Here is a 24,795-nt window from a genome sequence, read left to right as displayed (position 1 = left end):
AACCCCACAGCTTGCAGATGCTTGCTTACAGCTGCGTAGAGCTCTTCAGAAGATGGTAGGAAGTCTTTGCAGTATGGATTCACTGACAGCAGTCTTATTTTAATTTTCCAAATGGAACTTAATAAAAATAAGGACAACTGCTGGCACACTTTATGCCCTGTAACTAAGCTCCATCATGGTGTAATACCCAGTCTTTTTGTTAAAGACTGTTCAGTAGGGTATAGAAATACTGAATCATGTGACTAGGCCACTACAGAAGTGTTAATCTTTATATGTATTTTTTAATCTAAGCACTTATTTCTGAAGCCTGGTAAAGAGATGCTTGTATTGTAAGATTTGTGGAAAAAATTGCCAAATCAGATATGATTGTTCTTTTCTTCCCCAGTTTTTCCTTAGGGAAAAAATTAAGATAGCTTGACAGACTGGAAGTGAAATGAACTGATAACTTTTATTATGCTGGGATATCCAATGGCAGATCAGCCTAGTCAGATCTCCCCCCTCTTTTTGGAGAACTCCAGATCCCAGGCAAATGTTCTGTTAATAGCACTATGCTGCTAATATGCAAACTTCTTGTCTCAAGGTGACATTTGTAGTCAGCCGTAATATGCAAAAGAGATAGCATCAGTTTATTCTCTTTCTAAATACAAAATAAAGCCACTTGAGTTAGCTTAATGGCTCAAGCTGGAACTTACCATGTTGTGAGATTTGTTGTCTGGACTCGTAGAGAAAATATCATTGGGGTTGAAACACCTAGGAAAAAAGGGTTTAAAGGAAAAAGAAGCATAATGACTCCAAAATAACTCTTAAGTCTCTGCAGGTATTCCTGTGTATTCTGTTTTTCAGTCAGTAATGTACCCTGCTACTTTCACTGTGACAATAATTTGTCCTTTTTTTTAGAGCTTTTAGAATATGTGTTTCTGTTGCAAAAGATACAGTACGAGCTCTAAGTTGCACTTCTGCCTTCTTCCTAGGGAAGAGAGGAAAGATCCCTTGTCTGCCCTAGCAAGAGAATATGGAGGATCCAAGAGAAACGCCTTGCTGAAGTGGTGCCAGAAAAAAACAGAAGGATATCAGGTAACTGTAGAGCTGTTTAATGTAGCATACTTGTAGCTGCAACACATTAGAATCTGCCAGTGGCATAAACCTGGCTGCTCCACAGTTGACTGCATAGATTGCAATGGCACTGGTATGTACTGTACTCTCTTCTTGGAACACATGCTACGAGTCCTAACCTAACTAACATTAATAGCTCTTTAGTCACTTTGCTCCAAGTTGATAATAGCTTTTTTCTTAAGGGGGCAGGTGACCTGTTACTGAGGAACTTTAAACCAGCCTTTTACAGATTGTGCTTTTCAAACTGTAACTGAACCTTTAGCAACTTAAGGTTTAAATTAGTGTTTCCCACATGCAGTTAGAGTACCACTGCTTGGATTTCAGAGATATTTTTTTATAGGCAATTAGCTTGGGGTTTTTCGGTGTGCTCCCATTTAGCCTCTGTTTACGGACAGTTTGTTTCCTGAAGGTTTCATTGTCTTGCGTTTTGAACTTGGCTTTCTACTGTGGTTATCAGAAGCCAAAAGAACTACCAAGATAACTTTCCAGAGCTCTCCTGATTACATTATTTTTTCGAAAGAATAGTGGCTTCAGCTAACTAAACCAGGATGTTAATAGTCTGACCATGATGTATTTGTTTGGTTGACTTGTATTGAAAGTGTTTGGAGTTCTCAACACAATCCTCAGTTTAAGAACTTTACTCTTTCCATGACTTGAGACTCACAATACAGGAGGAAGTGGAAAGCCACATAACAGGATGATTGCCCATCCATAGGAAAAGTTGTCTTTCAGTACAATGGACAGGCTTGTGATATAAGCCCTCCCCCCTCTTCCTGTGGCACGTCTAGTACCAAACTGTGCTATTTCTGAGGATAAGCTTCTTTGTGGAAAGAGCCTTTCTCCTTCCCCACATTTTAAAAAAAGCAGGATGTTATATTTCTTTATAAATCCTCTAAAACTGAATGCAAAAATATTTTCCCATGTTGTCTTGAAATGAAAGATGAATTTGACAGCTTCCTTATCTCTAAAAAAAAGTATTCCAAACTTCTCATTCTGTAGTTGTGTGTACATGCAAGAACATGCTTTTGTTTATATACATTGCTGCTTATAACTACTTGAGTTTTACAAACACTAATAGAAGAATAGGTTTTGAGACTTACTTTACTTGCTTCAACAACTACAGTATGGTTCTCTGCTTGTGTTGCTACTGAGAAACCTGTAGCAACATACCTGTAGAACCCAATGCATGCCTTCTTTTGAAAGAGTAAGATAATATCAGGAGATTATATTAAGTTAGTTTTTGGAGAAGAATGTTTTTTGGTTTAGGCAGTCATTTTTTTTCATTTCTGTGTTGTACAGAATTTGATTATTTTCAGCATCCCCTGAAATTCAGTTCTGGCTGAAGACCATGTTAGTGGTGTTCTAACGTTTCAAACATATCCAGTATTACAATCATTCTGAATAGTGCTTATCCAGCTTTCTGTCATCTCAGTAATATTGTCAATACCAGATAAGGATTAATTTTTTTTTTTTTTAATTGAAGCTTCACTTAGTTTGAATTTTATTTTAAAACTACATGGATTCAAACCCAACAAGCAGTGAGCAAGCATCAGAATAATGAATATCTCCCTTCCTCATTCAATTCTACTTAAGGTACTCAAGCTCTCTTCATCCTTCCTTGTCACCCAGATATTGACAGGATACCTTTTCTTACCTCCAGCTCCTCCTCGTGTCTTAGACTCTGCCACAGTTTCCTTTTATTCCCAGCATTTCCCATCATTATAACTTCGACTTTTCTTTATACCGATGTTCACTTGTGTTTGCCTTAGCATCTGGGCAAGAGCTAGCACATGCTTTTTAGACCGACCTGCATGCTGACTGACCAGCTGTCTGTCTTCTGAGCTGCTGCGTGAGCCACACAGAACAGAGGAGTCCTAAATATCCCAGCCTTTTCCTCTGTAGGAATAGCAGTAGGTCCACTTGCTATCTAGTCACCAATTTCTGACCTCTTACCAATTTAAATCAGTTAGCTATTACTTATTTACTTACAAATGTAACAGGTTAAAGGAAGAATACTTGCAAATTGAGTCTGTAACAAGTTCTAAAATGACCTAGAAAATTTTAACCATGGCTTGGAAACAACAAAAAGAAAAAGGAAGTCTTAGAAGGGTTTTGTTTGAGAACAGTGCTTTTGTTAATTGTGTCCTGTTCGTATTTCCACCTCTGACAAATACATAGTTGCAGCACAATTATTAAAGGTATCTTAAGACTTTCTCTTTTGTGAATGCATTATGATAAACAAGCTAATACATAATCCTGTTAAGAAAATGTAATGAATGACTTCATTGTGCACTTTACTTGATTTATTCAAGCAAATTTGGAAGGGAATAAATGACCAGATTTTTTGAAGTGTAGTTGTTAAACAATATTTAACTGTGTTCCAAATCTGATATTTTCTAAAGAGTACCTCAATAAAAAAATAAGGTTCAAATAGCCCATGAAAACAAGAGAAGTTCTTCCTGATGTAAAAAACTGTATGGCTTTTTCTTTTACTACATTGTTGCTTTTAGTAGACATGCTGTCTGAGTGCTGTTTGCAAGCAGAATTTCTCCTTGAAGCTTAGGGCGGAGAACGGTGATCTGCAGAAGGTCATTAAAGAACTAATAGCAGGCAGGTTCTGTATTAACTTTCATCTAGAACCTGTTCAGTCTAGACAGTCTTGCAGTCACTAAGTTACTGAGTGTAATTATATTCACAGCTGAACAGATCCCTAAGCCATGAAAGAGGAGAGTTGCTCTCTTAAGATAAGGGTGGGGTTTTTAAGCATTTAGGTAAAGGAGGAGTCACCTTTAGTGTTCAGATGAACAGGCACAAAATGCTTGAAATCTGATCATGTGTTAGCTTTGCTCAGGATCTGACATACCGATACAGAGCACAGTGCCAAGTGCTGCGTTTTCCAGAGACAATAGAATCCTCCTGGCTCTCTAAGGTATGTGCACTGTCATAAAACTGTCATAAATTCCAGATATCTTCAAAGCATAAAGTAATTCCATCCAGCTGTTATGGAGCATTTACCCTAGCTGGAATTCAGCTACTTTCATTTTGACTACGCAACTAATAAAAGTATAAAAAAGGATGTGAGCATGCATGTTCCGTGTTATGAAGGGGAATAATAAACAGGATATGCACATCCTTACCCATTCTTATCTATAGCAGTATTTCAGTTTAGTTTCCATTTTTTGTCAGCATTCTGAGAGATAATTCACTTCCAAAATTCTGAAACCAAAAATCAATTGTTCCAAGATAGCAGCAAGAATAGACTAAATTGGGGGGTTTTAACCTTTCTCTACACTTTCCACGCTTCCTAATTACAGATACACTGGAAGACCTTGTGGTACCTGTCCTCATGCAATGCTGCTTTTTTTTCTGGAAAGACCACCTGATTTTTACTTCCTGTATACATCAAAGCTACATGTCTTACCAAAAATGTAAAACTTATTATCTACATGGCAACAGTAAATAATAAAATTGTTAGTGACTAAGCAATGTGATTGGGTAGGAATGTATGTATACCTAATGCTATGCTGAATGCATCTTGAAATCAAGCAATGATTTAATTTGTATTCAGGTAATAAGTGTAGAATAACAAAGCTAGAGTTAAAAGATGGTTTGGGTTGCCTTTTTTTTTGCCTTTTTTTAAGTCTGTTTTTACATACGCATGTTTTTACCACTGAGCTAGATCATATTCTACTCCCGGGTATTATATTGTTTTTTTAAAAAAGCACAAAAAGAGGCCAAGAGTGTGTGCTTATGTCAGCCTGTGTTCAAATAAGGACTCCAGGGTGCATGGTTTCGCTGGTGCTGTCTGGTTGATTCATCAAAGTAGTCAGGCTGCTAAAACACTTCTCTCCTTGGTTTAAGCTCTGATGCTTTAGCCAAAAATTGTTGAGTTAAGGAAGGTCATGCTTCCTTTTTCTGTTTGGGTTGGATTCTGATGCAAGAGAAATGTCAACTAGTTAGACTTAATTATGACAATATTTAGAATAAATTACGAGGCTGGCTGTATCTGTGTAAGTGCTTTACATGTTAATGTCTGAAGCTATTATTGGGGTCTTTTGAGTATGACCGCTCCTTTTATTGGTTGGTTTGGGGTTTTTTTTGCCAAAACTGAAAAGTAACATATATTTGGGATGGAAAGAAGCTTTAACAGTCCATATTTAAGGGTTTTGATCGTTTATATTTGCCATTTACTGCCTTTTCAGAAGGTAGGATTGAAGAGGCAGTAATTGGGACTGCTCTTTAATCTGTTGGAGAAATACTTCTACATTCTCGCCTACTGCCAGAAGTACCGATAGCTTCAGCTTTAATCCGTGATTTGGGAATCAGTGAATCCTGATTCAGTGGAGTGTGGATAGCAGTTATTTTGTAGTTTTATTTTTCTTACTTTTTAAATGGATACTCTTTTGTGTCTGTATATGTCTTTAAAAGCTTTTCAGTAGTAATTTTCTGCCATGGGAAGAAGCCTGCCGAGGTCTGTACAATTAAACCTCAGATCTTGTTTTAATTGTTTAATATATTATAGTACTGAGTCATATTAATGCTTTTGCTTTCTCAGCCTGCTTATTTCATTAACTAATACAACAGAGACATAGACACATGTTTTTATTTTCTCCATGTCCTAACTCATTTCTGAGCCAAACTGAGTTAGGATGTGGGAACCTCTCCTCGTGCAGAGCGAGGGATGGACAAATAGCTGCTATGCAGTATGTGCCTCTGCTCAGATTGTAATATACATAGTTTAGGGAAATTGAAGACAGCTGTGGATGTGTCTGCTGAAGAGATAGTTCAAATAATTTTCTTCTTTGTTTGGAACTGTAAGTTAGAAACCACATTTTCTGTAGTTGGGGTTTTTGATGTTTGCAGGTTTTTAGCTGTGGAGTTTTTGGGGGGGGTCGGGGCAAGAGTTGAATCACTGCGTTAGAATATTTAATAGTTGTTTCTTGCCTTTTTTTTTTTTTTTTTTTTTTTTTTTTAAAAAGTATTTTCACTGACTGTAGAAGACCCTCAGTTAATCCAGGATTCTTGCAAAAAGCAAGAGGAAACAATTTCAAAATTAGCACTACGCTGGTTAAAAACACTTTAAAATTGTGAATTCTAGAAAAGTCATAGGTTGGGAGAGACCCCGAGTTGATGTTATACAGAGCTCTGTTAAGCATCTAGAATGTTTCTAGCGCGGGAAATTCTTCCGCTCTCTGGGCACACTATTCCAATGCTTTATTGTTCCACAGTGAAGACTTTTTTATTATATGTGGACAGAAATTCCAGAATTTTCCAGGAAAGAAATTATTCCTGTTGCATCTTGTCCTGTCACCATGTGCCCTCATGAAGAGAGTACCTCCACCTTCTCTATAACTGCCTTTTAGGCATTGGAATGCTCTGATTACAACTCTCCTCAATCTACTTTAGTCTGAATTAACCAAATTCCATCAACCTTTCTTCATTTGTTGAGTTCTCTGACCATCTAATCATCTTGGTAACTCTCTGCTGGACCCTTTTTTTATTCTTCAGTGACTCTTTTAAAGTGGGGGGACCAAAGCTCTATACGGTATTTGAGGTGTAGACTGACAAGAGCCCAGTAAAGTGTAAGAATCCCAGCCCTCTTTCTGCTAGCTGTACTCTTAGTGATGCCCTCAGGATACAGTTTGCCTTCTTTACTGCAAGGATGCACTTCTGATTCATGTTCAAATCCAGTTCATTTACTGTTTAACCACTATTGTATTTCAGCCTAAGCTGATGGATTTTCTTTGTTATTGTTCCCATTACATTTCAGCCTTGTTTCAGAAGGAATCTTCTTACTCTTTTTTAATATGTAGCTTAAGGGGCTACTCATTTTGTGGTGACTGCTCCTACTCTGCACTTTGCAGTTTAATAGGAGCTTGAGTCACGCTTGAGATGTTTGTTGGTCATGGATCTACCAGGGTGTTGCCTACCATCTTTTTCCCTGCTCTTTGTCATGGCTGTAGAATGGACTATAGCATTTGGTCTGTCTGATTATGTAAAATGTTATATTCTTATGCTCTGTCTCTCGAACTAAAGTCTTACAAGTGTTTAACTCTGTTTTTCATTCCTGATTGGAAAGTGTCTTCCACAGATGATCTTATGATAACAGCCACTTGCTTAACTCCTTTTGTTAGAATTGCCTTTATAAAAACAATCTCTCCCACATACGAGAAGTGACTTCACTCCCATCCTAAGTATTAAACATTGACAAGGACTGATAAATCTCCTTCCAGTTCACTTATCTCTAGAAAAGGCTTATTCCTCATTTGACAATTTATCTGGAAGTACGTCCCTCCATTGCTTTAATACTTTGCGGTCTGAAATGGCTTGAAGAAAAATTCCAGATTAGATTCCAGCAGAATTCTCTTAATAGAGCCAATTACTTAATAAAAGCAGTAAAGAAGAAATTATGTCAGAGATTTTAGGCTGATGTTCTGTTTACCGTCAATTCTTTGAGAAATAAGAGCTTAATGCAAGATTGATTTCATTATACTGCCCAAGCTTTTTCAGAAAACCACAAGTAGTTAAAAGCATTTGGGAAATGAAATTGTGCTGTATTTAAATGTGCCAATTTTGTGCTCAAAGCCCTCCGTAAAAAATTAAATTTTCAGTTTAAATGACAGTCTGTCCAGTTTCTAGAGTAGTTTTTTAGTGTCTGACCAATGTTATACTTTTTTAGTCTGAGAGGTAATAATAATTCATAATGCTTAGAGCAATTGGAAACAGAAACCAGTCCCTTTTAATTGTTTCCTTCCGTTGTATTTAATTCAGCTTCTCTGGATACATTAAGATTCTTGGATGATGGGTTTGTTTTCTGCTTGTCGTCTTAATAATAAAAGCTGGACCCTCCAAGAGGATTTAGAAAAACAGGGTATTCCAAGTTCTTTTTGAGAAACAACCAAACTTGTAGGTTAACTTTATAAAGTGGCCCTTTTCCCCAGTGTTTGTATTCGAAATTCAACATTATACAGATGCTACTAATATTTAAAGTGATTTTTTCTGTTCTTTTTTTCTTTTCTTTTTTTTCCTTTCCTTTTCTTTTCTTTTTTTTCTTTTCTTTTTTTTTTTTTTTTTTTTAATTTATACAACCATAACGTTTGAGGGAAGATGACTTTCTCTTGGTTTAGTTTAATCTGTCATTTTCAGCACAATTTTATCCTGGTTTTCTTGCTCACATGTGGAGAGGAGGGAATATACTTACAGAACTATGAAAAAGGTCTCTAGATTTTGGAGGTAAGCACTCTGGCTGGTTTTTACATCAAGTGAAGAGTTGTCTTCAGCCCCAGTTGTTCTGTAGGTCTATTTTTTAGTGCATCCAGACTGTTTTGATACCTTGCAATGTTTTTCTTCATATATTCTGAGCACAAGTCTTCCTTCTTCATCCGCAGGGTGTAGGTTCTGATGATCTCACACACATAATTGCAGCATCCCGTTTGCTAATTTTGATGTTTGCGTTCTTACCTGTTGATGTCCATCCTGACTTGCAAAGATCACTATTCCAGCTTGTTGCTTTAACAGCATTGCATTGGTTGCTTCTCCTTTCTCTGTGCTCCTCATTTCCAATAGAAGCTATTGTTCTCACGTTGCGGCTGTGTACCCTTCCATTCCTCTTTCAGTACCAAGATCTCATCTGTGCTTCAGTGATGCTGGTGTTTAGGCTTAAGCTCTTTCTAGTTTCCAATAAATACTGATGTGCTTCCTCTGAAATGTGTGGAGCAACCTGGGAGAGAAAAAAGACATTGTAAGCTTTGTGAGACAAGGTGCTATCAAACTTCATTTTATTTGTAGTGACTGGTGGCTGGCTTTAATGGACTCCTGGTCTATGGTAAATAGAACATATGCTGCAGTAATACCAATTCAGCAGGTACTTGTTGAAGCAATATCCAGCATTAAGTCACTAGATTGGAAATTGGTGTGTTAAAAACTGTTAACCAGATTCAGCAATGCTTCAGCATTCCTCCTTACTGTAATAAGCAATGTCATATCTATCCTTGTAGTCTTGAGACTTAAAAATTTGCTAATGCTTTCCAGTAGCTCTAACTACTATGATTTTATTGTTCTTTTATAGTTAGCTCAATGCATGCATTTACATCTGAGCAGACCTATGTTTAATTTAGCTGTGGCAATGCCAATGGACATCTTTCTCATCCCTTTCCCACATCACTTGCCCATCCTGGGGAGGGAGGGAAAGTCTTTCAGCCAAGGGGTGAAACCCAGGACCGAACTTTTTCTTCCTCTTTTGTGTGGCAAAGGAAACATGGCCATTCACATTTGATTTCTTTCTAACTAGCTTGCCACAGATGACTGTGACAAGAAAAAGCCCCTCTCCCTACATTTATCCATCCTTTTGGTCCAGATGTGATCTCAGGCTAGGGAGAGATGTGATCTCACGTCCAGGTTACAGGCTAGGGAGAGAGAATTTTTCAAAAAGTTGCTTGTAAACAAGCACAAGTAGGAATTTGTTGGCTTTAACAGTTTAGTATTTTTTCCTCTTTTTTTCCTTAAAGCCTTGTACTGTGTTGCATTTGTTTGCCTATTTAAGTAACATCGAAAAACTTTTAATCAAGCATTAATTTTAACCCAATTTCCTGTCTCTCTTGAGGAGAAAGGAGGGAGAGCTGCCTTTTTTTTTTTTTTTCCCTTGTGCCGTTACAGTTTCCCAGCCCTGGGGCTAGAGGAAGCTGTGTGAAGAACATGTTCCCACAGACTGGGGGTCTCCAACAATGACATTTCCGTCTGCAGGCAGGCAGCGGCGCGGCCGGCGAGGCTCAGACCACTGCCCTGGGCATTGTGAGCCTCAGCACGTACGCTTGAACCTGTGTTTGGTGGACTTTGTATAAAAAGTGCTAAAGCTGAGCAGGAAACTCAGACATTCTTGAGTTTTGTTTTTTCCCTCTGTTGTTTTTCATTTGTAACCCAAATCATTGCTTTGACAAGAAATACAACTGCCTTCGTTCTCAGCCAGCATGGCACAGTAACACTAGCTCTGGATGGAGTTTTCTGCATTAGGATTGGGGAGTTTTAGTGTCTTGTCAAAGACAGGTGATGATGATTAAATGGCTCTCAGATGAATGGTTGACTTGTGTCATTGTGTTTCTGCAATTCTGTGGCTGGAGGTTGTAGTTCCTGCTACATTAAAGACTGGATAGGGGAGCTAGTTAGTGTCTGCTTAAGCCCAGCTGAGTTAGATATTAAAAGAATAGTTATATTTCTCCATAAAAGTCTGAAAGGTAAACTGTGAGTTGTTATTACTGGTTGTTTCTCAGTTAAAGTTTAAACAGACTGCTGTCCGCTTAGCCTCTTTACTGCTGCCAAGTGTTCGGTAATTTAGCAGGTCACAGAGGCATCTTCTTCAGAACTCTTCTGGGCTGGGATGGCGCTTTGTACAATAATGAACACAGTCTTGGGAGGTGTGTTTTACCAGTGCCACTGAGTTTTCTACTGGAACTGAATAATCAAGAGTGCAGGATTGCAGTTTTCCATTTCAGTTTCAGTCCCAAAGATAATGATTCCCTGTCACTATCAGTTTTAAACCTATTGGAACATTTTTACTTCCAAATGAAACTTAATTTTTGTTTGTTTTCTTGTTTGCATAAGTTTCTGTTTAGAAATAGTTTCTTCAGAAGAGAAAATACTTGTCCTCATCGGTTAGACATTTTGTCTGGGTATTAATGCAGTAGAAACAGAAAAGTAAAATCTTACATTAACAGAGATATTCACACATTGTCTGTTTCAGGGATTTTAAGCATACATCTCTAGCTTATTTGCATTTCTATCTTGGTGTACCACATCTATACTCTAGCACTACATTTTACACCTTTTAACAGACACATTTTGCCTTTTTTTGCGGGGGGGGGGGGAGTAGGGAGCTTAATATTACCTTAAATTAATATATAAGATAATTGACTTTCTTATCACTAAATTTTTTTTTGTTCATCTCTGTAGTAGTGCATTTTGCTTTCTTACCACAGAACTTCAGTATTAGATTGTTCGCTTTCTCTGCTGATTTCTTCAGAGGTATTTTAAAAAAACCAAGCAAACAAACAAACCCCACAACTATTGGTGGATTGGTAGAACTAATACTTGCTACATTATGATTTTAATGTTGTTTATATTTTTTTCCCTTCAAGAATATCGACATAACAAACTTCAGCAGTAGCTGGAATGATGGTTTGGCTTTCTGTGCAGTCCTCCATACTTACCTCCCAGCCCATATTCCCTATCAAGAACTAAATAGCCAGGACAAGGTAAGATACTAAAAATCCAATTCCTGGGACTTTGAGACTATATCATTAATAGGAGTTAATAAAGAAGAATGACCAAATTTGAGTTTTCAAAAAACCAATGTTACTAGGGTTCATAATTGAAACACTTCAGACTACCTTGATGCTATTCTTGTTATAAGCTTTTAGTATTATGAGAACATTGGGTTAAACAAAACTTTGGAACAGATATAACAAATAAACAAACAAAAAGTTCATAAATTTAAGTCTGAGGCATTTTATTTAACCCAAACAGTTGGAAAGTGTTTTCAGTTCAGGTTTTTGAAGCAAGGAGAGCTTAAGCTTAAGGATTTTAAGTCCATCAAATTTGGTTCTTGACATGTTTTGTTCATCACTTTCAATATCACAAGGATATTGTTTCATCCTACTTTCTCATACTCATAAGTGAATGTAATACTCTTCTCAAGTGATAGTATCAAATAAAGGTAAACTAGAAGATGTCAAGACTGCAGTTGTCTGTATGTATTCTAGGGTGTTACAGTTAGTACCTAATGGTGTGTTATCTGGAGACATATTATTCATGATAATGCATCCTAAAAAAATACAAGAATATTTCACTAACACATGAAAATATTTATGCTTTTTAAAGAATAAATAATCTCTTCTTTAGCATTTTTAACTCAGTCATTCTTTACTGACTGATTTTTCAACTCTATCTTCTGAATGAGGAATTAATACAAATTTTCCATTTTCAAATTACAAACTCCATTTGAAGCAAAAGTAGCAGCATTACTATGAACATTTGTAACACCGCTTTATTATGCTTTAAGTAATACTTCCTTGGCTTCTAACATGTTTTTATATCTCATACAGAGAAGAAATTTCACTTTGGCTTTTCAGGCAGCTGAAAGTGTTGGCATCAAATCTACTCTGGTAAGTTTAAAATGCATACTGAATGAATTATGAGCCATTTATAGAAATCAGATTATTCTGTTTTGTACTTTTGAAAGATTTTATTGCTTTGTACTTAAAAACAGCAGCAGATGAGCTCAGCTAGAGGTTATTGCCCCTGTGTCATACTTGAGTGAAAAACATAAAAAAGACTGCCTATCCCACAAAGTGGCTTTGTTTAATAAGCCCACTGTCATAACTTAAGCTTTACATGGTTTTTGCATTAAATAGTGGCTGAGATACAGACCTGTAGTCCAGCTGCAGCAAAGGCAGTTGCTGATAGCCTATAGCAGATAAACTCTTGAGCTATAAAAGCAAAGTTCACCAAAACTCATTTCTCAGCATCATAAGAAATAATAATAAAGACAATGTATTTGAGAAATAGTTGTATGATACAGTGTTCAAGAATTCATTAATTCTCTCCTGCCTCTGACCTACTTTCAAATTACTTGGCATTTTTGGGATTCTGGAGTTAGAAATCATACTATGTAATTTGTTCTTTTAGTCAGCGTAATATGAAAGTCAGGATTTACTTCTCAAGTTTAAACTTTTAATTTGTCATCATTTTAAATAATTGTAAGCTTTTGTAAAGATTATTGTTTATAATAAGCTTTCTTATACAAATTGTAGCTTAAAAGAATTAGTTTTCAACAGTATCATATTTACTAGAAAAGGAAGCTATCTGAAGGTATGGAATTGGGAGCTTCCCAGCTAAAATTGCCAGTATCAGAGAGGATACTGAACTGATACTTCTGTAACCTAAATTCTAACAAAGCTGCCATAGTTGGCAACTAATAATACAACAAAGTCACACATCTTTAAAAATAACACTTTCCTTGATCCTTATCAGTGCTTTTACTCCTCCAGCATTGTATTTGCTGACAATGGCAGTGCAACTGTTGCGCTTTCGTACTTAGGCATTGTCAGTGATTTGAAACATGGAAGTTTCTTACCAAGTGCTGATGTAAGAACTAGATTGTGGAAAATAACTGCCGCAGTTGTTACATAATTCATCTTCAGCCTGTCCTTTCATTTTGTCATGTATGTAATTACAGATGCTCTAAAAAGGCAAAGTGAATAGAATTAAATTTTCTACAGTGCAAATTATATCCATCTTAAGGATTTAGTTTCTATTTACATACCTACACATGCAGTGTGTACCATGTATATTTGTGGATTTCTTTTTTTTCTTTGTCGATGGGTGAAGGGTGAAAAAGGGTGTGAAAACTCCTGTATCTAAATAGTCATGGTAATGTAAGAGGAAGTTATTGCTTCCTGAGTAAGAAAGTGTTTAGCTACTTCCTTGTGGAAAATAAAAAAAATTACTTTCTCTTTTTGAGTTCTGGAGGCTCCTGGACCCAAAGGGAACAAACCAGAACCTTACAGTAAACAAAAATTGTTAGAAACTACATCACTCTGTTTTCCTTTGTACATGTGCTGAAAAGGGTAGATCAGACTTTGTTTATGCTGCTTATTCACTGGCAGCAGTCTGGTGGACTGTTACTATGAAACGTGTGAACTGGCCGATCAGTTAGACACAAACCCATGGCTTTTGTCTCTCGGATATACCCAAATTGGTAGGAAACTTTCTTCTTCCTTGCCTCTTTACTCAAAAATACATCTAAAGTAATCTGAAGTTCAGTAGTCTGCTGTAAAAAGGGATTGAATTCTTTATTGATGACTCTTACCCTGCTAGGAATTTCTAACTTTAGCTTCAGTTAATATCTGAGCCTTGATTCTATGCTCACAGTTTCTAGGTAGATTGCCTTGACTTGGAGGCTGGTGTAGGGGGTATGTGAACACTAAAATCTTGACTACTGTAGTGTTGTACGGAGTGGGGGACAATTCCAGCATGCACAGCATTAGACATTTCAATCTTAAGTCAACAAAATATCCATCTACAGATACGCTATTCATAGCCGTTTACCTTTTCTTAGTAATACAAAGATGTATGGAAGAAAACAGAGCTTTCTTCATCAGTGCTTTAAATTGTGGAAACTTGACAGATTTACCATTCCCAGGAATTTGTAAAAACACTACCACATTACTCACAAGGTTGTCATTCCTGATTTTGACCAATCTGTTTTCTGTGACAGGACATCAATGAAATGGTGCGAACTGAGCGTCCAGACTGGCAGAATGTCATGCTGTATGTTACAGCAATTTACAAGTACTTTGAAACCTGAAACCCTAATAATTCAAAAGATCCATGGGATAGAACCAACATGAGTTACCAGATGGAAACCTTACTGAATGCTAATCCCTATTTCACTGAAAACTGGCAACATTGGAGTCCCCTCAAACTTCAGTGATGCTATCCTGGATTGCCTCAGAATGCTTCAGCTACTAAGCCTGGAAATAACTGTTTAAAAGCAAGAACTTGTTGCCACAGTACTTGGAGTAACCCGAGTTGTTAAGCTATTCAGATTAATTATGTAGCCTAAAGAGCCTGGACTACTTATGTGCTGCCTTTCCAGCCAGACTTCCTGAAGCTTTCTTTCCTAGGAGATTGAGATGAATGGATCCTATAGCATATAGCAAAGATAAAGCTTTAAGAAGGAAAAGGCTAACATGGCATCATATTACTGAACTTTCTGTAGCATCTTGATACCGCAGAGTCTGAATATTTTACCCACAGCATGTGGCACCCCAATACAGTAGAGTTCTTGATGGTAAATTAGTTATTGCCTTTACAGCTATTTTCCCTCCTTTTAAATGTGCACAATATTCTAGGAAAACAAGCTTTTATTCCTAATGACAAATTGAGTGGAAAAGTGCTCTCAATACCTCGAAAAATTTGGCACAGAAGAACTCTCCATTCTAAAGCTTCATTATAAGCCTACCTCTGTCACAGCTATGTGGCTTCCAACTTTATGGATTGTAAAGACTAGCACACACAGCTCCTGGTTTTCAGGGTGTGCTGTACTTCAAGGAATCTTTCCAAACTCCCTGTGCTTCCATTATAACAGAAATGAATCAATAATCAGCCGTTGCATGGCTTGTTCTTTCCACTATTCCTCCCTTGTCTGTGTAGCACACACAGCTACCCCAGGCTTTACAGCAATATGAACATACGTCATGGATTTCCGTGATAGAATTTTGGAACTGGGATAGCATTTCCTCTGCAGAGAAGATATTTTCAATAAGATGTAATAATGAAGTAGTTTGTCTCAAAATCCATCTTTGCCATGTTTTCTGTGTGGTTTTCATTGATCTTGCACATCCTCATCTGTCTGACAGAAGGTGAGACATTCTCTGACAAGAACTATGGAGGAACTGATGTAATGTGTATACACCCAGCAGTCGTGAATATTGCGTGGAAATGACTCACTGTCACAAGGAAGAAACTGAGAAACTTTAGTCTGCTCAACTTCTATTTTCCTAAAATGTACCTGAATTCATGTAAATGTACCTAACAGTTCTTGGGCAAAAGAGTTCAAGTAAGTGCCTTAGTGATCATTGAATTGATAAATACTGGCACTTCAGGGCCTTGTGTGGAATGTTAATAGCTCAGAATGATTTCATATATCCATTTGTAATAAGCTGTTTGTTGAAATCTTGTTTGTCAAATCAAGGGAAGACTTCACGCTATCATTGCTTCTGCCTCTTATTTTTCTGAATACTTATCAGCAGTTAATCCACAGTTGAACATCTCTCATTAATATTGAGCAGAAGCCTACTTTAGAAGCGAGTTCTGTAACAACTGCTATTTATAAGCACTTGCTCTTTCAACACAGTAATCCTGTTATAAAGAAAATGAATCTGCCATTTCTGTGGTGCTCTTATGACTGTTAAGGATGTTAACGCAGTGCATGCAACTGTGCTTGGCATCTGTGAAACTTCATCATGGTATAAAAGCACAGTTTTCACTCAAAATTATTGCCAAATCCAAAAATCTATCATCTGAAGAACAGCCCATGTAAAGAGTAATAATTCAGCATGTCTCTAGCAGCTAGCATTGTGTAAAAATATGTGCTTACACTGATATGTGCCTGTGAGAATTATGAAAAGTTGCAGCATAACTACTTAATCCATGCTGAAGGACTTGGGAGAAGTTTTCAGAGCAGCAGGGTCTCATACACACTTACAGTTCTTTAGTACCCTAAAAGTAGCTAGATACCCTCAGATAATTCATGAGTACATTCGAAGACCAAATGTGACGTAAAGACAATTCTTGCAAGAGAGGCTTCAAGAGAAAAATCTTCATTAACAGATTTTGATAAAAGTCTGAAATACAAATTCCTCTCACATATATGTCTTCAAAAATTGTTGTTTATTTAATTTCTTCCAGTAAGTTTCAATAAGAATAGTCTTATTGGAAATGCGTATTATTGCTGTCTCACATTCCATCTCCTACTAATAAATTCTAGGTTTTGCCCATTTGTGTTCAAAAAACTTCGTATTCATCCTCTGGACAGACTTCCTTATCTATGAATTGTCTTCTTCGTTGCGTTTGATTTAAAGAAAATATTTTTCTAATGAAAAGGAGAGCATTTCTTGGTCTGAATTCACTCATGACCTCTTTTCTTAAGGTAATTTGAGCTTTAAGCTAATTTTTTTCTGTCCAGTGGTCAACTTCATTTACCTGGTATGCTCTATTAGTCCTTAACTGGAATAACACTAGTAGTATCACCATTTGTAAAAGGGGAAATCACATTTCCCAGATACTTTCTGTTAAAAAGATGAACTGCTAGTCTTCATAGAGAGAGAGGAAAAAGAAGTTATTAGTAATTATAAACATTACCTCGTTTTCAACTTCAGAGCTCTGTGAACTTCTTCTTGGTGTGATCCGTCTGATAAACCTCTGTAAAGGAATATTGGGCTTCATGAAGAGTGTTTCCTATAATGATATATCTGAGCCTTTACATAGAAGGTGCTGCACAGCTGCTGTCCAAGTGGAAGTAATGAAGCAATGGGAGATACAAAACAAGCATTCTGCTGCACTCTACAACATTCTTTTTCTGAAGGTCCAAACTGCATTCAGTTTTTCAAGAGGAAGAATAGCTGTAGTCCTTCTGGACATGGATGGTACTGTTCTGTTTGGTTCCTCCTCATTGTTAATCCTGAAACAGCCTGGGGTTTTTTGTACATCTGAAGTGCAAGTTTATGCTGATTTACTTTCCTTTCTAATCCAGAAAATATTTCTGAATGTACTAAAAAAAGGACAAATATTTTATCATCAAATTATGTTATTGCATTTTAATATGTGCCTTGCAAATGCCTGTGCTGTAGCGTATCAGGGTTAGTCATTGCCAGCTGCAGGGGTGGAGCGGGCAACAAAATGGAGCTGTTAAGCATATTGCTGCAGATACAAGTATATCATCTTTTGATCCTGTTTACTGAAACACTTCCATACACCAGAGAGGTCAGTTCAGAGCCAGATGTGGATTTGGTTTGGCTAGTTATCATCCTCATGCAAGATCATTAGCAACAAATTGAATGAACATTTGTGGGATTTTCTTTACCAATGAAGAAGGGGTGGGAGGAAAAACTTAATTTTGTTTATTCAGGAAAATTCTGTTGGAGAAGTTTTAATATGGAACATCTAACAGTAACAGAACTGGCGTGGCTTCAGAGTGGATAACATTTGATTTGGTTTTCAGTTCGTTTTGTTTGATTTGGTTGTCTATTTAAATAGAAACACTAGTTTATTACCTCTGGTGTGACACTCTGGCCCTCACAAAGACCTCTTATTCTCATGCCTCTGAAAAATGGTGAGTGAAATTTTCCCTTTGAAAATTGTGTTTCTGGGTAGGTTATCCAGAATATTGTGTTCAGTTACAGCATATTCTGATTTAAAAGTAAATTTTCTTCTCTTTTGCATAAAATATATTCCTGAATTTACAAGTAGCATTTCTGATAATTTTTTGTCTCCAATTTTGTAAAATGCTTCTACAGTTTGTGTTTTTCTGTAAAGCCCATCATCATGCCAGAGCTAAATGAACTCAGCTTTAATGTATTGGTGTAAACTCACATTAATATCACTGGCAGCAGTCATACTCTGGGTTTACATGCAAAAGGAGAAATCACTTTGGCTGTTGCTGGCAGTACAGTAGTTTAAAGTGCTGAGGACCTGCCTTAAGAATTTTGTATCTGTGACAAAAGGTTCTCATTCGCATCTCATTTCTGTTAATGATATCAATGTTAAGTTTTTACCTATTCTTTTTTCAGTTCCCTGATTCAACACTCCAGACACTTGCATTCTGTTGCATCTTTTGCATCACCAAAAAATTACTTGTACTCAATTCTCTCTATTGCTATACAGTTTTGGCCCAGTGTACAGATTTCATTATAGCCTTGTTTTAAACAAAATTATTTGGGAACTTCTAGGTGTTTTTCTTACTTTCCATGTTCTGCTTGTGACTGGTTTGGAAATGCTCTCTGGTTTCAGGTGATACCTGACAGTATCTTCCAAAGCTGCCCCCTCTGGGCAGCCGGTGTGAAGCTATGCACAGGCTAAAGTTAAGCCTTTAAAACTGTGTTCATGTGATTCATGTGGGGACTTTACTTCTTATTTGCCTCTTGCAGCTAATACAATCACAGCTTAACTGCAGGCTGCATCAAGCAAGAGCTGATAAGGGGCTGAATTCTTCTGGGAAGGAATCCATTTGTAGACCTTTATGCTATTTTTTTGCCTATTGTGAGTAATACTCTTGCTGAGGTGGCCTAAGAGAGAGGATTTTAAAATACTAGTCTCCATGTACAGGCTGATTTGACTATATACTTTGGTTGTGGTCCTTCCCTTGACTTGGTAAATACTTATTTCTGGTTTATTTTCATGTTCTGCCAAGCTCTATTTCTGCAGTTCCTTTCTTTAAGCTAGTGTTAGTGTCTGAATGCTCAGTAATATTAACCACTTTGAGAAATGATGTGGAGAGAACTGCTATTAAAGTGTAGTTGTCATCCACAAGTTCTGGACGTGCCACCGTGCCTTCCTAAGTGTAAAGTGTGTTCCCTTTGTGTTGATTGGCGAAACGTGTTAGAACTGCTTAACTTTCCCATGACTTCCTTATCTCCCATACAGCCTACATCATCCCAGGGTGTCCATCACGTGTTCTTGCCCTCAAGTTATCAACTCCTTAGATGAGTTAAGGGTTCACAGACATCTCTAATGTATGTTTAATTGTCCTTGTTTAGAAAGGTGGCTCTGACAGTGTTTCTGCCTTCCAAGGAGAGTGGCTAGATGGGTTTTAAATTCCTGTCTGGCCTGCTGAGCATTCCCAGTCCTTCATTCATGTAAGTTTTTTCTGTTGTATTCCCTGATTTCAGTATCATTGTTGTAGTACACTGTGTAATTGTCAAAGCCAAGATGTTAAGCATCTGGAATATGTAGCAAGTATGCTTTTGATAATTAATGTAAAGTAACTTAAAAGATCAAGGTTTGTACAGTTCTGATTTCTGTTAGTGTTGATACAAGTGTCCTTTTTTCCTTATGTATTTGTGCTTGCCAGTTGTTGGGATGCAGCACCCTTGAACTCAGTTTGACAAGGCCTCTGTCCTCGTCTCTGTCAATTCATTCATTCTGAAATAATAGAGTTATCTCCTCATCCTGAAGCTTCAGTAAAACCTATGACTACAAGATGACTTCTTCCAACTGACATTAGCTTAGCTTTTACTTGGAATATTCTTTACCCTTATGCCACTGTCTGCCACAGAGTTGCACATAAAGTTCCAATCAGTTCCAGCAGGACTTGTGGATGCAAAACAGTAGGGTAAGCTTTTGGCAGAATATTATGGCAGCCCGATGCAGTTAAACTGGTTTCATTTTAATCCCCTATTTTCAGGGGGTTTCAGTTTAGCCAAAATCCCTTACACAAAGCTGAAATGTGGCACGTTTGTTCTCCACTGGGAAGTATGCTTCTGTTTAATAATAATTTTATGGGATTGTATTTATGGAAGTGGAAAGAAAAATGTCATGAAGCTAGTTTTGTTGCACTTTTCTAAGGCTTTTGTATGTTGCATAGATTTCCAGAATACAAACAAGTTGTTTGGAGAAGTTAATGCTTAAAACCTACTTTGCCCCAGTATAGCTATGTATTACGTGCATTTTCATTCTAGTGATATGTGTATTATTTTAATTGCATGTAACTAGTTTATTTATATGGTAGTTAGGAAGCCCAGTGGACATTTCCTGCTGCGGAGGAGCCATTGGCAGTCCTGGTTCCACAGTTCATGAACTGACCTGTTTTGACAGTAGACTGCATTTGCAATAATGGAATAGTCATTTTTGTTTCTGGACTCTGTTTCAACAACTGGGGAGAAAGAGGCTGCTCTTTTTTTGTCTCATTGTTGACATTTCTCTGGAGGCTTTTACTGGTTTCCAATTATTGCATATGTTCCATTAGGATGATTACTTGGGAATCAGCTCAGTAAAGAGGGCACAAGTACATGTAACATAAGTAATTAATCTTTGTAATTTACAACATTTCAGCTTGTTAGAAACTTTTTCTGTGTATTGTAAGGTCAATTTTACTATTTTTAAGTAGCACTTTTATACATATCTGAAGGGTTATTTTGAACAGAAATGTTTTTCCTGCATATTATCTAATGGCAAGAAAGTATAACACTACTAAACAAAGCATAGACTAATTAGCCTCCAGACTGTAAGTTCACTTTAGGTCAGTAATGATCAGGAGTTGTTCTATGTATGTGAAATAAATCAGTGATCCCATTTAATGTTGGACAACTCTCCAGATCAAAGACAGAAGGGCATTAATTGCTACCCTCCAGCGCTTGAGTGAGGGTTCTTTCAGTTCACGTGTGAGGCAGAATTAGCAGAACAGTGTGATGAATTTGGACTTCATGAAAGAACAGAATTTTATTGACATCTCACTCTAACTTCACGTCATTACATTGGATAAGGACTAACCTTGTTTGAGATGACACTGCAGCCAGCAATAATCTCTCTCAAATAGCTAATTTAAAGCTCATTTTCCGTGGCTTTTAAAGGTGACGTAGAACACGGTGATTCTTAAAAACTCTTCTCATCCATCCAGCTTTTCTGATTTGTATTGGCTTTATAGTCCCTTGAAACGCAACTGTAGACTTACCTAACAGTACATGTATGGGTTTAGTAATTCTTGTTCTAGAAAACAAGCGCTTTTTTCCAGAGCCCTTTCAAATGTTTTACACACACACATTGACATATATGGACATTTTACATCTATAGAGAGGTTTTGCATAAATATATATATCTACATACATGTATACACACATGTGTATACACATATGTACATCTACAGGTTCTTAATAAAACTGAACACGTTTCAAGAAGTGCTTGTGTCTTGAACACTTAGGGTGGTGTATTAGTGCGTATATATAAAAGGTAAGGAGAAAAAAAACCAAACAACATTTTGTTTGCTTCTAGTTATAGCTGACAAATACAGGTTTGAGGAAAATTTGGAAGTATGTTCAAATTGTATTTCACCCTGTTTCTGGTTTGAAAGGCACAAGCTGTTCATCGTTGGAACTTAAAAGGTCAGCAAGCATATTTTAAGCTAAACCTTTTGGAGGACCCAATATGCTTTTAGTTTGCAAGGACCACTAAAGATCTGGGCATTTACTTTCTCCATAATGTATTCTGTATAAGTATTTAGTATGTATGCCTTCAATTTGCCAATGTTGCCATGTTCTCTTCTTAATTATTCATGAAATAAAGATTGCAAATAGCAAAATGTGTGTTCGTGTTTTCTTGAGTGAAGCTGCTACAAAAGGGAATATTTTAAGACTATTTCTGACACCGTGTTTTTTCAGGAGTTAATGTTACAGGAAATAGTTTGTGGAGGCTTATACACTATGGATGAGAAGTGCATGTGAATGATTTGTATACACATAACATCAGGATTTTTTGGAAGTCATATCTCTCTTGTTATACCAGCATACTTTACAGTATCTTCTCCCAAAGGGTTTTAAATGATAAGCTGGTGAATACCCTAGATAAGAGGTACATACTTAAGGCATGTACATAGCCAGTGTTGTCGTAGTCTTGAACATGAGCAGCAGAGAAAGGAATTGCAGAGAATATGTTCCATTTGAGGAACTTGTGTAATACATTGCAGGATTAGAATTAATGTTACTTAACCCAACCCACATAAGGCAGTGCATGTGTGTGTGCTCGCACCCTCCCTCTCTAAAGCAGTTGAGTTGGGGAGGGATTGGGGACTTAATCTCTAGAATAGTTCAAAGCATTTAAAGCAGATGCCTAAAAATAAAATTTCCAGGTGAAAATAAAGACTAGAACACCTCAAACCTTAGTTGGTCTCCATCCTGGATGGTAACTGTTTTCAAATGCTGATTTAGAGCTTTAATTTCAAGTGCTCTGGAATAAATTGAGTCCAGAGTTTTGGAATGAGCTATTTGTTGCAAATGTTCTGAAATGGACTGACTAGTTTCTGTCTATTTCTTAATTTCTTCTTCTTTTTCTCCTTTTTGTTTTTTTGGGGTTTTTTTCTTTTTTTTTTTAGATTGTGTGGTGCTTTGTAACTGTTCAGCAATCTTTGTCTAAGTAATGTTATTCTGCAAGAAAGTGTCTCATTTCTCCTTTCCTGAGGTGAAATATTCTCCCTGAATTTGAGGGGGTTAAGAAAACTCTTCCTTTAGTTCTCAAAATGGATTTATATCCTGGTTTTAAGTATGGATCATCAGTTTTCATACTTGTTTGGGTTGGTTTTTTTTTTTTAATGTAGTGTAGTAAACTCCTGTCAGAAAATAGATGTTTTTCTTTTCTGTAGCAAGAGCATGACAGCATTGTAGAAGTGACCTGTACGCTTGCAGCTGGCAGTCTGAAGGTCAAGACAACAGCAGTGAGCTGGGGACAGGCGAGGCCCGAGGTACGCTAAACCAGGAGTGTCTGCGCAGCCTGTAGAGCCACAACTCTTCTTTCCCGTATCCACTGAAATAATGCTCCCTAACCAAAGTTGGGTTGTTTTTTTCATGCATTGTCTTCGAAGCTCCATAAGTGTGTATAAGTTGAATATAACGAAATCAGTTAAATAACTTTTGAATGTCGTACTAAAATGAAAATCTGCAGCTATAGGGAATAGTAAAATAAAAAACTCTGAAGCAACAGTAGTATAACATTCATCGTGTTAAACAAAAGCTTATATTTGTTGTTCTGCAGTTAAATGATGTATCAGAACTAGGTTAGCATTACAGAACTTTCAGCAAAAATTATCATAAGGGGTTTCACAATTGGTTTGATCAATTGAAGAGACTTGGATTGTATCATCTATGTTGCCAAAGGCTCTTTGTAGTTCCACAAAGTTATAGACAGAAGGGGCTGAGGAAGTTCTTTCCACACAAAATTTTTTTGTAACAGAGACGCTAACTTATCATAAAAAGTTAACTCCCTTCTCCAGATGGGAAGTTATTAACAGCCAGCACCTACAGTTGAATTTGCTCAAATAGTAGGGATTGTATTGTGGAAAGCTCCAATACCTTCCATATGAATTAATGCTTGATGCTGCAACCATCACCTTGAATGGAGAAGTTTGCTTGTTAATGTCTATTCTTGGCAGGTCAGGATTAAAAGAGTATTTATGTCTAATTAAATGTTTGTTGTTTTTTTGTATTAGGTTAATTTCTGTTAGAAAAATTGCGTTGAAACTTCTCCCATGCAGGTATTTGTTTAGAAAAAATTTTGTCTATGAATTTTAAGAGAAGTAGATAGCGAGTGATGCCATCAATCCTAATCCCAGTTAAGGTTTTTATTAGTCTTTATGTCTGCCATTGCCTTCTGTATCACCATGGTTTCACTGAACTCTGTAGAACTGAATTTCTATATGTGAAATGCCCTGTTGGAAAAATATGATGTCAACTTTTCTTACATGTTCTTTGCCCTTCAGGATTTTCAGCTCTTTGGAACCTCTTTAATAGCATTAGGAAAACAGGGTTGAACACAGTGGTTTCTTATCACAGTATTTTTACTGCTAGACATTTGCATTGATTATATAGTGTGAAGAAATATTTGTGCTTCTCTCCAGTGCTGTTCATAGCTCATTCTCTTGTTTATTCTTCCTTTTCTTAGACAATTTTAGGCTCTTTCCTCACACCAGAAGCCAAAAAGTTAAGCTCTTAAAAATGAAAGAAACTTGAGAAGGAGACCTAACAGTCTGGAGAGAACTTTACAGAGCTGCTGACATTATCATGTTTTTCATAAATAAATGTCCCCTAGAGCACCAAAATGCCAGTGTGTTGAGTTAACACTGTGTGTCTCTGGGGGGCCACATTCAGAGTTCATCCGTGGCAATGGAGTAAAGCTCATGATGAAGTCTGCAGTGCACATAACCAGAGCTATCTCTTGAAAAAATCACAACATTGGAGAGTGTTTGGTCTTTCCAAAAAATCTTTCCTCAGAATGGCTGGTCTAACAAAATTATGTAGCTGGGCCGTTGTTCCAGTAGAGAAGAAACATGAAGGGATGTCATGATGTTATACAGGCAGTGGAACAGGGTACTGAAACATTAACTTCATAAACCTATGAAGTTCCACCATTTTGCACCATTTCCAA

The 24,795-nt window shown here is 37.0% G+C and overlaps 1 protein-coding gene and 1 long non-coding RNA gene across 7 annotated transcripts in view; one reads left to right on the top strand and one right to left on the bottom strand.

The window, feature by feature from the left end:
• Positions 1–3,018, bottom strand: part of LOC115614110 — a 37,121-nt gene extending 34,103 nt beyond the window's left edge. For both annotated transcript variants that reach the window (XR_003993627.1, XR_003993628.1), the window contains exons 1-2: positions 2,768–3,018; positions 693–750 (exon numbers count right to left, since the gene is read on the bottom strand). This is a non-coding gene — a long non-coding RNA (uncharacterized LOC115614110). The remainder of the gene's footprint in view (positions 1–692; positions 751–2,767) is intronic.
• The window catches only part of SPECC1L (sperm antigen with calponin homology and coiled-coil domains 1 like), a 72,400-nt gene extending 50,439 nt beyond the window's left edge, over positions 1–21,961 (top strand). For all 5 annotated transcript variants that reach the window (XM_030500423.1, XM_030500419.1, XM_030500422.1 and 2 more), the window contains 4 exons: positions 972–1,074; positions 11,244–11,360; positions 12,210–12,269; positions 14,384–21,961. In XM_030500423.1, the coding sequence (XP_030356283.1) occupies positions 972–1,074; positions 11,244–11,360; positions 12,210–12,269; positions 14,384–14,473 (370 nt within the window). In that variant the 3' untranslated portion in view covers positions 14,474–21,961. The remainder of the gene's footprint in view (positions 1–971; positions 1,075–11,243; positions 11,361–12,209; positions 12,270–14,383) is intronic.
• The last annotated feature ends 2,834 nt before the right edge of the window (positions 21,962–24,795 follow it).

The sequence above is a fragment of the Strigops habroptila genome, chromosome 11 (genome assembly GCF_004027225.2).
Source record: "Strigops habroptila isolate Jane chromosome 11, bStrHab1.2.pri, whole genome shotgun sequence".
Classification (NCBI taxonomy): domain Eukaryota; kingdom Metazoa; phylum Chordata; class Aves; order Psittaciformes; family Psittacidae; genus Strigops; species Strigops habroptila.
This window is presented reverse-complemented; position numbering and strand designations above follow the sequence as displayed.